We start from the raw sequence: 15,649 nt of genomic DNA on the forward strand, positions 1-15,649 counted from the left end.
AGTTATCGTTTTCTTTAAAGCTATCATTCTTGGTGTCAACTCTCACTCTAAAGAGAGTTGCAGTATTCTTTATATCAGTAAGTTCTGTTTCTGAACTGCCTGAAATGAAAGTTTTTTCTGGGAACGTACACATCACAATATTCCTAATTTAAATAATTCCCGGCCAAGGCATGCGCAAAATCAAGGGGAAAAGGCCCATTTTCGTTTCTTTAGTAGTGTGTTGTTTCCATGTCCAGGATACGCTGTTTTTCACCCCGGATCTAACACAGTTATAGTGAGGGGCGTGGCATTAAAGCAGTTGACCAATCACAACACACTGATTCAACTCACCAATCAGAGCACATTGCGCTTTTTGGAAGGAGGGGCTTCATAGAGACATGAACTAAACAGAGTGTTACTGACAGACTGGGAAAAGAGGTGCTGCGACAATAGCTGATTCCATCCACCCAGTTTGGGATATCGCATTAAAAATGCTGGATGGAAACACCAAAATGTGCATAAATTCTAAAAATGTGCATAAAAAAATGCTCCAAATTGAGTTGGACAAACTTTTTATACTTCAAGAAAACATGCGCATAATCTACGACGGAAACACATTTACTGGATAAATTCCTCGATGCGCATCAAAAAAAGTCATGTGACTGTGATAGGACAGCATAACTGGACTAACCAGCGGACCGTTGCACAGCATCTGAAATGCTGTTTTGGTTGCTCTGAAATGCCTGAGCACAGTCTGTTGTCAAAGTGGTTGAGTATAATTGCCTCCCAGAACTGTCTTACACGACTGTCTTCCCAAACAGCAGGCATCCGCCTCCGAAAGGAAGATAACTTTATTTTGTTTCGTCTGCGCACTCTGAGGCACAAGTAATTTATTATATACAAAATGATTATTTACAGTGGCTTCTCCTACTGCAGCAACTTCCATTTTTCTTAGTGATATTTAGCGCCAGTTTATCAGGAAGTGGCGATTTTGTTCTCTTCGGCTCACTGGTTGGAAACGGTGCTTTATTCGCAAAGGTTTTATGCGATATTCCAATTTTGCTCATGAATTAAGTTTGCAACTTTGGATGGAAACATAGCTAATGAAAAATATGTGAAAAATAAGGTGTATTTTGAACATTCAAGCATGAAAAGCTTTTCTAGTAGACCACAAAAAACAAAATCAAGACTTTGTAAAAGGGTATAACAGGTCCTCTTTAAAAATAAAATAAAAAAATCAGTTTTCTTTCATGATCTATTGCAGGATGCTCTTTTTCACTGATTATGGGAATACAGCCAAACTGGAGCGCTGCAATATGGATGGCACAAACAGAACACGACTTGTGGATTATAAGGTTGAGCGGCCGACTGCAGTGGCTTTGGACCTGGTGAAAAAGTTGGTGTACTGGGCAGACGCATATCTGGATTACATTGAGATGGTCGATTACAACGGCAAAAACAGACACACTATCATCCAGGGATATCAAGTGAGTTCTTTTTGATACATTTTTTGACTTTGTGATGTATTTTACACTACAGCCTTAAACACAACCGTTCAAAAGTTTGTGATCGGTGAGACTTCTATACTAAGTTTCTAAAGCTCTTCAAGGTGACATTTATTTGATCAAAAGTACAGTAAAAACAGTAATATTGTTAAATAATAAGTAATAATAGAAATAAGTCTTTTCTATTTTAATCTATGTAATTTAAAGGTACAATATGTAGGATTTTTGCAATAAAATATCCAAAAACCACTAGGCCAATGTTATATATTTTGTTTTGTTGATTACTTACAATGTCCCCAATGTTTCCAACTATTTGTAAATCGTGAGAAAATTGCGATTTTAACCAAGGAAACGGGACGTGTGAGCAGGGGTGAGGAATCGCCAGTCAATGGCGTCATATCCGCGTTAGCCTCGGTTTCCGCTCGTACTGCCATAGTAACCATGGCGACAGACGTGGACAACTGGGTTATGCTTAGCAACGCTGTTGTTGTTTTGTTCAAACATTATGGACCATGGCAAGCAGACTTTGAGACAAAAATAGGACTTAAACGAAGATCAACATCTTTCGAGATGCCGAGAGCTCCATGTCCGCGACTAACTTCGACTTGACAGAGACGCGAGTGTTGCATGCATACTTTATTAGACAGGTGAGCAAATGTACATAAAACGAATCAATGTTATTTAGTTCAATATGATGAAATGTTAGAAAGAATATGATCTGTATGTTATTCTAATGTTGATCTAGCTTACTGCTAGTCTCATACAGCCAACAAACAACCTAACTAACAACTTCAACACACTCAAATGCCGTTTAGTGTGATAGTGTAACTGTTAGAGCAAGTGAAACAGCGCTGCGTTACCTCAAGTTTAATTCGTCTAATAAACTGATCCGTGTGAGTAGTAATTCAGCACTTGCGGGTATTTCGGTAGAATGAAATGTCCTTATTCCTTTAACGTTATATCCGCGGGACTCACATGTGGCGCTGGTATACGTCTCTCATTAGCAATCGCGCCCTGCTTCATACCACAGTCATGTTAAAAACATCAATGTATTAACTCATCCATAAAAGATCCATCAGCTTGACGACAAGATCCATAATTCCGCTTGATGCTTTGCGTCAACGATATACGAAAAGATTCAAATAGAAATCTTTTGTAACATTACAAGTGCCTTTACTGTCACTTTTTATCAATTTAATGCGTCTTTGCTGAATAGAAGTATTTCTCCCCACGAAACAAATCGTGCTGACCCCAAACTTATGTATGTGAAATTAAAATTGCAATCGAAAATAACATTTTAACAAATGCTGTTTGAATTAATAACGTATAATTTTCTCAGACAGTTGTTCACAGATTAATTTCAGGTATTAATTGGTTATTTATACCCAGCAGCTACTGTATCTGTGTGGCTTGATCTGCGTTTTAATTTCTCACGCTAGTTTTAGCATTAATTAGTCTAAATGAACACATGGGCTACAGAAGCAGATTCACCATTTGAATATTTTACCTGAAGTGCACTTATGAGGATGGTAATTATGGATCATTATTATTCAAAAGTAGACCTCAGCTGAACAACCCAAAGATCTTCTCGCTGTCGGAAAGTGTAGAAGGCCAGAGCAGCAGATTATTATATACAGGCAGGTGTGGGTGCATTTGGTTTAATGGCGCTCTTAAATGTTAGCCACGATGTATTGGTGAGGGGTTGCTAACACCTTTCATTTCAATCGCAAATTAAGGTGAGATTTTGCAGGGCCTGGAAACTGTATCTTCTCTTTTTAATGTCATTGATTTTATTTTTTAAGGGGTTCCTTATTATGTGATGACACCTTTTTAGTTATGCCCCCTTCCATGCGAACCCTTATTTTTTTAAAATAATTTTTTAAAGCATGAATTGTTCATAGGTTACTCTCACTCCACTGCTCTCAACTGTATTCAGTGATATACTGTACATTGTGTTCAACTGCAAAACATTAAACATAAAGTGGCCCCAAAAGTGTTTGGACACTTAAACCACACATTGATTATATAACAACATCAAACCAAATGCCATTTAAAAAAAATATATATATACAGGCTAGCTCTGGCATTCTTTTAATGAAAATGTTGCGTAAAATAGTTTTACATTTAAATTAAAATAGGTAGCCTGTTTTCACCTCTGAGTTAAACAAATAAAGCTATTTATTTGTGACTCTTCTTATTTCTGTTAATTGCAATTTTATTTACAGTTGCAATTTTGATTTTCACGTAAGTTTAGAAGTTTTTTGGGGGGGAAGAAATTAATACTTCTATTCAGCAACATTACATTGATCTCTATTTAAAATAAATCCCCTTCTTTTGAACTTTCTATTCATCAAAGAATTGAAATTGAAAAGATTTAATTTGAATAGTATTTTAATCTGTTTTTACTGTATTTTTTATCAAATAAATGTAGCCTTGATAAGCAAAAGAGATTTCTTTCATCGTACCGACCCCAAACTTTTAAATGGTTGACTTTATTTTTCATAGTTGTAACTTTTCTTAATCATGACTCAATCTCAAGGTCAAATACAATGTGACTTATGTTAAAATGTTTCTATATATTTCACAATGTCAATTTTCTGTTTGATTTATTTATTTATTTTATTTGTTGGTTGATTGATTGACTGTGAAAACCGGCTATATAATATTATTAATAATTTATATAATATTATTATGAAATATAAAAAAAGAGTCATATTTAATGTGATGGACATCTGTGAGAATTGACTTCAAACATCTTTAAGTGTCCAATTTAAATAGGAATAGCATTATGAGCCACACAATTTTTCCAGAAGTCTTGGCTTCTGCTGTAAAGGAGCGTGAGGATGAAAACCCTGTAGGTTTAGGTGAATTACAATGCACATTTTAATGTACATGTATTCCAGTCTGGGACCACTGAACTCGCTTGCAGAGGTAGCATGTGGGCTAGAATCACTGCACAGAATCAGGCTGTCCCCGGAGAAACACATGCACTCTGTTTGACCCTGCCTGAACTGCCTGAATGCATATCAACACGATTCAGTTCACCTTCAGCTTATCTGAAAATCTGCACCCTTTATTCAGTAATAAAGATTGTGGTTGTTGCCAGGTCAAATTAAGTCTAATAACAGCTTTAGCTAGTGGCTAATTGATTGTTGAATCAAAGGGAAATATCAAGGACTGTATCTGTGCTGTTCTGCTCTTCGTTGAGCTTGCAAGGTAATATTTACCTACCTAAGTAACTTCTCAGTGCTCTAATCAACCTGAAATAGTCAATGCTCCTTTTTCTAGGTGGCACACCTGCATGGATTAGCTGTCTTTGAGGACTACTTGTTTGCAACTCGCTCTGAACCCTCCAGTGGAGCGGTGGTAGACATCTTACGGATAAATCGCTTCAATGTCACAGACCCGGAGACGCTAACCAGCATAGGAAATGCAAAAACGATACGGGTTTACCACAAGCTCAGTCAACCAAAAGGTAAAGTATGAGTTATGCTGGTTTCAGTTGCTTGCCTTTCGGCATGCTGTTGCTATTCTGCATCAAACACATCTCTCCTTGGTTTTTGTTTTTGTTTCTAATCGAGAACATATAAAATGTTATAAATATTTGTAATTTTTGCAATGTTGAAAACATATTCCAATATTTATAATATTTTTATTTTAGTAAATGATTAACAATGTATTGTATGTTTAATACAATACTATATTCTTCTACATTATATGTAAGATGGTTATGGCTAATTGCGTATGTGACACCCGTGTCCTCTCCTCAGTCAAGGGCCATGCGTGTGAAGTTGACCCTTATGGTAAGCCAGGAGGATGCTCGCACATCTGCCTTCTCAGCGGGAGCTACAAATCCCGGAGCTGCCGCTGTCGTACCGGATTTAGCCTGGGAAGTGATGGGCAGTCCTGCAAAAGTCAGTCCGCCATAGCTCACAGCCTTTCTTTTGTTCATTGTTGCTGTTCTAAAGTGTTTTTCTGAAATAATAAGTTTAATAATAATAATTAGGACTGTCAGTTGAACGTTTAAGCCTGATATATAACATAATTGTATGAAACATCTATTATTTTTTTTAAATGCAACTGTTTTTAAACTAAATCTAAAAAAAGGTTCATGATTGAAGCTCTGTAGTTTTTAATTGTGGGTTGCAAAACATATAATACATTGATTATTGAGAGGTTTACAAATAAACATTCATTAAAGCCCAAAGTATCATATTTGATACTCACGTTTTAACATGATTTTTCTAAACATTATTTATGGATAATCAAGAAAACCTATGTTGTTCATCTTGAGTGTTCATCTTGAAATATTACCAACAATATACAATTTATTCTTACGTTTACATATAAAAATCACTACAGATTCCGCAGCAAAAAGACATTTTTATATTCATACTAAAAGGCATTTAAACAACAGAAGGTGGTAGATCATGTGTACAGCAGGTTTTTCAGCAAAGGTTTGATCATGTTGATAATTTAGAACCCTTAGAAATTTGTGTATCAAATATAATACAGTGGGATTTATAGGTTAATACTATCAGTTATTGAATAAACATATAATGCAATTATATAAATTCTGTAACTCTTTATCATGTAATTACTTTTTTTTATTGACAGCCCAAATAAAATATATATTTGTTCTTTGCCAAAAAAAAAAAAAATGTACTCATTGATTTTATGACACCTAATGTCACGTCATCCCAGTGGAATTGGTAATGGAATATCTGTTTGTTTTATTTGATTCTTGTCAGCTGGAAATTGAAATGTGTGTTGTTACACTATTAAGCGGGAAGATTGAGTGGTTCTTCATTTGCGCCAGTTTTGGCACTGACTTGGATTGACAGAGATGGAGATGGAGATGAACTTTTAAGAAGATTGGCCCACATGGTTGTGATGGTATTTTATTGACTGCCTATAGAATGATTTATTACCGCCATTACTGCCATTTCCACTCTGTTCCCCCATACGCAGATCCTCCTGATCAATGGACGTTTTACTTAGTTGACAATGAAAGCTATGAGTCAATTAATGATGGTCCTGAGTTAAGCATAAAGTGACTGCAATAATGAACCAAGCTTTGCGTTTTGAGACGTTTCTGATTTATACCTGCACCCAGATGTTCTACTTCCTCCCTCTTTCCATCAGATGAGAAGCTATGCTAAATAGTCCCTGTGTTGTTTGATATATAGGTCTCAAAGCGCTTAATTGTCTTTAAGGTAGTGGAGCTCTTCCACTCAGAATGATAAATTGAAGTGATACTTATGTGATCTCACCCACACTGGTTTGGTCCATCGAGGAAGGAGGTGGATGTCCCTCTCTTTACCCATAATCCTCTTCCTTTCCCATCGGCCTAACTCATTACAGACAGACTGGGCCGCCCTTTGTGTTATGCCCACTGTGACTAGAGGTTAATTTATTTAAGCTTGTTACAAGCCCATGGATAACCTCAGCTTCTGTCGTGCACCTTTGTGAATTTGACAACAGGAGATTTATTGTTTAAACAGAGTCCCAATGAACAAAAATATCAAAATATCAAGCTTGTCAAAAGAATCCTCTCAATCAAGATAATTTTTGCCTGGGGATGTTAAGTGGGGCTGATTGCTCCATTCATTTCTGTAACTGAACGCGTCTGCCTGTGCTAGTTTTGGGATTTGTACACAACTGATGTTTTAGTTGGGCTCAAACTTAACAATTATACACTACCGGTCTCACGTTTGGAATAATTATGATTTTTTATGTTTTCTCTTTTCCAATGTTTCTCTTCTTGAAAATGCAGTAAAAACCACAATATTGTGAAATATGATTACAATTTCTATTGTATATGTACTTTATTCCTGTGATAGCAAAGCTGAATTTTCAGCAGCCATTACTCCAGTCTTCAGACACTGATACAGGAAAAGACTTTAAAAGATCTAACTGGACATTTCAAGTAATTTTTTACTGTAAAATACTGTTAAAAGTACAGTTTTAGGAAGTAAAAAAGGCAAATCAAATGATAGTGAAAACTGTAAACTGACTATGTAAATTACAATTGTATACTGTAAAATGTACAGGTTGCTCTGTAAATATATTTACTTTTTTTTTTTTTTTTTACAGGATTATTTTGGCAACCACAGGTGCCAGTATAGTGGATTTTATAGTGTAATGTTAAAAAGATTTCCATGTCAAATAAATGCTGTTCTTTTGAACTTTCAATTCGTCAAAGAATGTATCATAGTTTCCAAAACGGCTTTCAACATTGATAATAATAAGAACCATTATTTATATTTGAGTTTTGAGTACCAATAACAATTTGTAAATAACTGAACAAATCATCATTTTAGAGTGATTTCTGAAGGATCATGTGACAAAAGCATAAAAAAAATCTGAAATATTCCAATCTTTTGACCGGTAGTGTACTGTATATGACATAAAAGGACTTTGGGTTACACTTTCTATCTGTGTCTTCGCAGAACCCAAAAATGATCTTTTCCTCTTCTATGGAAAGGGACGACCTGGGATAATTCGTGGTCTGGACATGAATGTGAAGTCGAGCAATGAGCACATTGTTCCCATCGAGGACTTAGTGAATCCAAGAGCTTTAGACTATCATGCTGAAACCGGAAACATTTTTTTTGCTGATACTACAAGTTTTTTGATAGGACGGCAGAAAGTTGATGGGAGCAGTCGGGAAACAATTCTCAAAGATGGTAATTATTGTAATCATTTTGCACTTTTTACCTTTTTGACCCTGTTTACACCTGGAATTACTTGAATTGAAATCATGTAATGAACAAATCGTTGAAAGAATTGTGTGTACTTTTACAGATCTTGATAATGTAGAGGGTATTTCAGTGGATTGGATTGGGAATAACCTGTACTGGACCAACGATGGCTACAGAAAAACCATCAGCGTGGCCAGGCTAGAACAGGCATCTGAAACCAGGAAGACTCTTTTGGAGGGAGACATGTCTCACCCTAGAGCCATAGTGGTGGATCCTCTCAATAGGTACAGAGCCGTAACACTCAATCATACACCTAAATATGGATTATGTATCATACAGTGATTTGAAATGTTTATCAACATTTATACACAATGACTTATGATTTGGATAGAAACATTTGTTAAGTGGCCGTTCATGTTGTAATCTTTCATTTTATATAACTAGCAAAAAAAAGAAGAGGAAATTAATACTTTTATTAGCAAGGAAACTTTAAATTGAGCATAAGTGACAGTAAATAAGTCCCGTCCTTCGGATGAGACGTTAAACCGAGGTCCTGACTCTCTGTGGTCATTAAAAATCCCACGATGTCCTTCGAAAAAGAGTAGGGGTGTAACCCCGGCATCCTGGCCATATTTGCCCCTTGGCCTCTGTCCATCATGGCCTCCTAATCATCCCCATATATACTAATTGGCTTCATCACTCTCCCCTCTCCGCCAGTAAGCTGGTGTGTGGTGGGCGTTCTGGTGCACTATGGCTGCCGTCACATCATCCAGGTGGATGCTGCACATTGGTGGTGGTTGAGGAGATTCCCCCTTCCATGTAAAGCGCTTTGAGTACCCAGAAAAGCGCTATATAAATGTAACAAATTATTATTATTTTAAATATTTTAAATTATTATATTTTAAATAATGCTGTTCTTTTGACATTTCTATCCATCAAAGAATCCTGAAAAACAACTGTTTTCAATATTGATAATATTAATTTAAAAAAGTCTTACTCATCATAAGCTTAAACTAAAAATAATGAAATGTCGAATACCAGCCAATTAATATCCAATAAAGACTAATACTGATGAATAAAAGAAGCAAAATTGACTTAACCGATATTGTGGCAAAATATCAGGCTGAGCTCGTTCTTTGTTTTGTGGGTATGATCATACATTGTATTAACTGAAAAATCTGGTTGAAATATGCTTGGAAATTATTAAAAACATGAGTAATACTTCCCTAGTGAAAAAAACCTATGGCAAAATGTATTTAAAATACATTTATTTCATACTAAGTATACTAGAAAACCATTAACATATTTACTAACATATCCGCTTGAGACTTACTGATATAAATATTATAGTTAAACTTTATGTGGAGTACTTCTTTATTGCACGATGCACAGTTCTTTATATTAAACCTAAAATGTGTTTTAATATCACTATTAGTAAGGATAGTATGATCTCTGTATAATATCAGTCTTTAAATGCAATAGTTCCACTTTAGCACAATCAAATATACGTATATCTTTAGTTGGAGCTCAGCACTATTTCCAGATAACTAAAGTGTATTAAGTACAACATTAGTGGTTCCAATTTTGCAGAATTTAAGTTTATCAATTTAGCATACCAAAAGTACAATGGCAGGGTATTTATATTAAGTACATAAATATGTAAATGTATTTGTAGTATATTTAGTATAAAATAAATGTATTTCAAATACATTTTAGTATATTTATTTTTCACTAGGGTCCTTTTAAATCAACATTAGCAATCTGTGATGAAATGCTGATCTCTACTTACTTCCCACCTGCCCTGAAGGAACAGTCCTCATTCCAGTTTATTTACTAACATTTGTTTACACTGCATGGCTTCAGAGGCGAATGCAATTGTACATAGTGTAGTGAAGCATGTATGCGCCCATCCACGCGCTCCTCCGTGTGTGTGTGCATGCATTTGTACCAGTAAGCTGACATGGCACGGTCAGTAAAAAGGGTGAGTTTGATGGCCCAGAGCCAATCTCATTATCACCCTCCCGGGGTGTGAGAGTAACTCATGAATCCTGAGGAGGTGCAGCCAGCCAAAGCTGAAGAAGCGAGATACTGCAATGAGGAAACAACCACTCTCGGCCCTCTCAGATTCAATCACACAACCTGATCACTCTCTTTTTATCTGATTAAAAAGTACTTAAGTACTGGAATACTGATTGGTCAATGGTCATCAGATCTTTTGGGCCTAACCACGTAGTATCGAGTACTTTGAGTACTTTTAATTTATTTATTTTTAAATCTCTGTAAATAAACGTCTTATTTGAAAGTGTGCACTTATCATTAAGTAATTAATACATGTTGGAATAGATTTTTTCCATCTTTAGTGAACCCAAGAGGTGTTGATTACTGATTCATTTGAAGAGAGGGAAAGCAAATGCAGAATAGTTTCATTATTTCCAGACACAATGGGTTCATTAGCTTAGAGCCATAATTATATTCATTGCTCAGATCTCACGCTTGTGCAATTTATGCGACTCTTTCGCATTTAATGAAGCTAATGTATCTTGAATGGCAGTGCTAACAATAAAATAAGAAATGGGCAATGACAGGAAGCTAGAAACTGTTCCTTTGTGAGTTTGTCAACAGATACTCACAAATAGCGCACGTTTGCACAAGTAACATGTAAAAACGGCAACTTATCTCCCAGTCACCACTGCGTGTCCTTCCCGATGGGATAACTTCAGTGGTGTGGAAGCGATTAAAATCTGCATTAAAAGCATCGTCTTTCTGAACTGCCAGCTCAGAGGATGTCACAGAGACTGCATGACTGCATTGAGAGTGGAAAGCTAAAGCTTTCTGGAGCTGGGGCTCAGACAGGAAATGAGAAGCGCGCCTCTTCTAAGGTGCCATTGATGTGTCCTGTTTTGACAGGCAGTAAAAAAAGAGGATGGTGGATGATGGAAATTTAGAGATGGAAATTTTTGACCTCTCCAACAGGTCATCAGAGGATAGATCACATGGACTTTGAACGCTGGCCAACAAAGAATGATTCATGTACAGTACAGTACATCATACTTCAAAGCAAAGATATTTTTTGAGTGTGGTGAGTGAGTTAGATAACTTATCAAAGTTAAGAGATAACAGAGTGAGACATTTACATTTTTATCCTTTGACGTTTTAACAATTTAATATTATTACATTACAAAATGATTAGAATAATTATAAAAAAGAAAACATTTTGATTATTTTGTATAATTTAATTTCAGTCGAATATGCATTCTTCATTGTAAATGTAAAATTTGGTTTTGTGTTTACACAAAATGCATTACTTAAATATCTTGATTATGACTGAACAGAATCAAAATACTTTCTTTTAAATCTGTTTAGCCTTTATTTTAATAATCTCTAGTACAATTTTCGATCAAATAAATGCAGCCTGGGCATGAGATTTCTACATGAAATAACAAACTTTTTGAGAGCAGAGTGAACAGATGATGATAAGTTAATAGATAACAGAGTGAGATAACCTCACATTTGAGAATTTGATATTTTAAAAATTAAGATTTATTTAATTATACAAATATTAGAATAATTTAATAATATATCATTATTTAAAAATATGATTGCGTAATTTATTAATTTCAAAATATGATTACGCAATTTATTAATGTAATATCTATTAATTTAATTTGCATTCTTTGATTTGCATGTAAAATTTGGTTTAAAGATAGTTTTGGTAAAATATTTGGTAACACTTTAGTTTAGGATCCAATTCTCACTATTAACTAGTTCCTTATTAGCATGAATATTAGGATATTGGTTGTTTATTACTTATAAAGCGTATATTAATGCCTTATTCTGCATGACCATTCTACATCCCTTAATCCTACTCAATACCTATACTACTAATGGTATACTAACAACTACCTGAGTTAATGAGGCAAAAGTCGTAGTTAAAAGTTGGGTAATAGTGACAATTGGACCCTAAACTAAAGTGTGACCAAATGTTTTACTTGAATATCTTAATTATGAATAGAATCAAAACTTTCTTTTTAACCCATTTAGTTTTTATTAGTACAATTTTGACTGTGTTGTTTTGACCCACCTGCATGGGCTTATTTATAGTAATGGGGTTAGGGCCCATCATTAGGGGTTGGCCATCTATCAGGTGAGCAGGTGGCATGTTGATCTTTGTCTGCTCTGCTGGATGGGCTTCCCCCTGAAATAACACCCACCTGTCCTGATTTCTTTATCTCTCACCCCCATACAGTATACATTTCTTTGTTGATGCCACAACACAAGCAGCCTGTGATAACATGATAAGAACTAACTTGCCCACCTCAGTAACTCTTTTCTGTCTTTTTGTATCTCAGGTTCTGTCATTTGGACTTTCACGATTTACGTCTCTGTCTCTCCATTTTTTTTTATTTATTTTTTTTATATCTATGCTCACTTCATTGCTGTCCTATATTCCCAGGAGCAGACTTTCTAAACTGTGGTATTTTTAGCAGGTCAAAACTGATTTTGTAAACTCCTACCAGTTCATAGTGCATAAACCACAGTTTAATGGAGTTCTTATAGTCCTTGCTTGATGCTCCAGTTTAAAGGATTAATGAAGCCTTCATTGTCTCATCTATTTTTCTGTCTCTCGCACTTTCTCACCTATATATATATGTATGTCTTTTTTTTTTGCCTTTCTTCCTTTCTTCCTATCCTGGTGTTATGCCTGTTGCTATTCTATGTCTGTATTATTTTTTATTTATTTATTATTTATGGACAGCAAAGTGGCAGTAAAGATTTTCACATCGTTACACTCTCTCTCTCTCTCTCTCTCTCTCTCTCTCTCTCTCTCTCTCTCTCTCTCTCTCTCTCTCTCTCTCTCTCTCTCTCTCTCTCTCTCTCTCTCTCTCTCTCTCTCTCTCTCTCTCTCTCTCTCTCTCTCTCTCTCTCTCTCTCTCTCTCTCTCTCTCTCTCTCTCTCTCTCTCTCTCTCTCTCTCTCTATTTATATATATATATATATATAAACATTTTTTATCACAGTTTCCACAAAAATATTAAGCAGCACAGCCGTTTTTAACTGTGATAATAATAAGAAATAGTTCTTGAGCAGTAAATCATCATTTTAAAATTGTACAAAATCCTCATCGAAAATTAATAGAAAACAAACTGGTCTTATTACATTTAAATTGACCTAAAAATTATATTCTATTATAAATATTACATATAACATTTTGTGAAGGTTAAAGACCTTTCACTGACCATTGGTAGGAAAATGGGGGAGGCTGTATTTTTTAAGAGCCTCAGGCCCTTTTTTGTACTCTACTCGTTGAAAATGCCATGTAATCTTTGCTCATTTCGGTTAGACCCTGCATGTAGTTACATTCAGAACAGTGCAGGATGAGACTCGGAGCATGCTGTTTGCCTTCTGAATAATTCATGGGTCACGTAGCCAACACACTGGGACAGAGAGCGCTTGATTCGCCCTTTATCCAATTCTGTTTTATGTGGTGCACATGAAGCAAGACTTCTATCATTGATGAGACAGAAAAGCTTGAGTTGACCGCTGAGTAGTACTCAGAGGCAGCAAATCCCTTAAGCACACTTACTAGGAAAAGGATAATGTAGAAACGTTGACCCAATCACTTTTCAAATATCACTAACCCATTGAGAGTAACAGTTCATGTTGGCACAGGACCTTTCAGTATATCCACAACTAAGAAAAGGAAATGCAAATGAGAGGACCAACCAGAGGAATTGATATGGATGGTGGCCTTGTTTTCTAGACCCTTTGAGCCACTCACAATGTTTGTCCTTGGTGTCAATCTATCTTGTTGGTTAACAGTTTTATCTCCAGATCAAAATGATTTCCCTTAGGTGTGAGATGCTGATTTTTCCTTAGCATATTTTGTTTATGTTCAGTGTACATTTTTTTTTTACTTTGAGGCAATTTGTTTCAATCTGCTTCAGCTGTGCAATTCCTGTCTTAGCGAGTAAGTTGTGATTGATATTCATGTCTGCTTCAAACGTAAAAACAAGAGCTTTTTTGTCATGGATTACACTGACTGTGTTTTGGTTTCGGTTGCAGTTGGATGTACTGGACGGATTGGGAAGAGGATGAGGTGAACGACAGCATCGGGAGAATAGAGAAAGCCTGGATGGATGGGTCCAACAGGAAAATATTTGTCACATCTAACATGCTGTGGCCCAATGGACTCACTCTGGACCATGGAACCAGTACCATGTACTGGTGTGATGCCTATTATGATCACATTGAGAGAATCTACCTTAATGGCACTGGGAGAATGGTGAGTGAAATGTTGCTTTTTCATAGCTCTTGAATTTCTTAGTTATTTTCTCCAGACTTTTCAGACGTTTCTCGTAAAATGTCTTGCAGTTTAAATATTAAATGTGACAATTGTTAACCAATTAGGCAGGGCTTCCTAAAGCCTGAAAGAGGATTAGCATTTAGCTCAGGTTCCCTCATAATTTAATTGAAAAGTCTTTCATCAAACATAACAATCCAAGGCATTTGTGAATTTATGTACATTTATAAAAAAAAAGCTGTTATTTAGTCATGGCTTTGGCAATTAAAACCTCAATACTTATGTTTGCCAATAAGGACTACAACTTTAATTCTGAAGTTTGCCAATGAGGACTACAACTCATCAATTAATCAAGCACGTAACCACATTTTTAAAGCACACAGTGATTAAAAAATCTACATTTGAGGTCTGATTGTGCATAGTTTATGTTGCTGCACAGAATGGAAAAGTCTCTTTAAGTAATGTTGACCACAGACTTTATTTTACTTAGATCGAAAACCACTTTATAAAAACCCATTAGAAATTCCTGAGGGGACACATGGCAAATTAGACTTCTGGATAGGCCCTCGAAATGATGTAATGATTGAAGAGCTCTATTATTGAGACAAACTTTGACAGAATAAACAAGCTATAAAATGTATGATGAATGCATAGCTTGGATTGATTTGGTCTTACTAGAATGAATTTAATGTGAAATGAGAGTGCAGGTTGAGAGTTTGTAGGCATACTGTATCTTTGAAGCATTGAAACATTGTTCAATGTTTCATCCGTTCAAGTTCATCCATCAAGCGATTAGATATTAACCCTTAAATACATGAATGTTTCGCCAATCTGTATCTAACACAGATGGATCTCTACCTGTCGTGATAATTTAAAACTCTCCTGATATTAGAGTAACAATTACCTTTTGGAGCTTGGAATGGTTCAGTTTGAGCAGTGTTATAACATCATCACTATCCTCGTCAAAGCTCATTTCAGTACATTTAGCATCTGGCTCATATTCGCCATCTCAAACATATTCTCAAAACTATCATTTTCAACATCTTTTAAATCAATATTTTGATTGCTCAAGTAACAGTGACGCTAATATTTGATTGCGTTCAGTTCTTGCTCTGCAGTAAATCACTGAGCTATTTCAAGTTTTGCTGATGATACTTCCTA

The 15,649-nt window shown here is 35.6% G+C and overlaps 1 protein-coding gene across 5 annotated transcripts in view; it reads left to right on the plus strand.

The window, feature by feature from the left end:
• lrp1bb (low density lipoprotein receptor-related protein 1Bb) overlaps positions 1 to 15,649 on the plus strand; it is a 339,454-nt gene that overhangs the window by 181,145 nt on the left and 142,660 nt on the right. For all 5 annotated transcript variants that reach the window (XM_056271238.1, XM_056271233.1, XM_056271236.1 and 2 more), the window contains 6 exons: positions 1,244 to 1,466; positions 4,773 to 4,959; positions 5,255 to 5,398; positions 7,937 to 8,173; positions 8,292 to 8,472; positions 14,251 to 14,470. In XM_056271238.1, coding sequence (XP_056127213.1) covers positions 1,244 to 1,466; positions 4,773 to 4,959; positions 5,255 to 5,398; positions 7,937 to 8,173; positions 8,292 to 8,472; positions 14,251 to 14,470 — 1,192 coding nt within the window. The remainder of the gene's footprint in view (positions 1 to 1,243; positions 1,467 to 4,772; positions 4,960 to 5,254; positions 5,399 to 7,936; positions 8,174 to 8,291; positions 8,473 to 14,250; positions 14,471 to 15,649) is intronic.

This window comes from Rhinichthys klamathensis, unplaced genomic scaffold, assembly GCF_029890125.1.
Source record: "Rhinichthys klamathensis goyatoka isolate OS25496 unplaced genomic scaffold, OSU_Roscu_1.1 h1tg000312l_1, whole genome shotgun sequence".
NCBI classification, from domain to species: domain Eukaryota; kingdom Metazoa; phylum Chordata; class Actinopteri; order Cypriniformes; family Leuciscidae; genus Rhinichthys; species Rhinichthys klamathensis.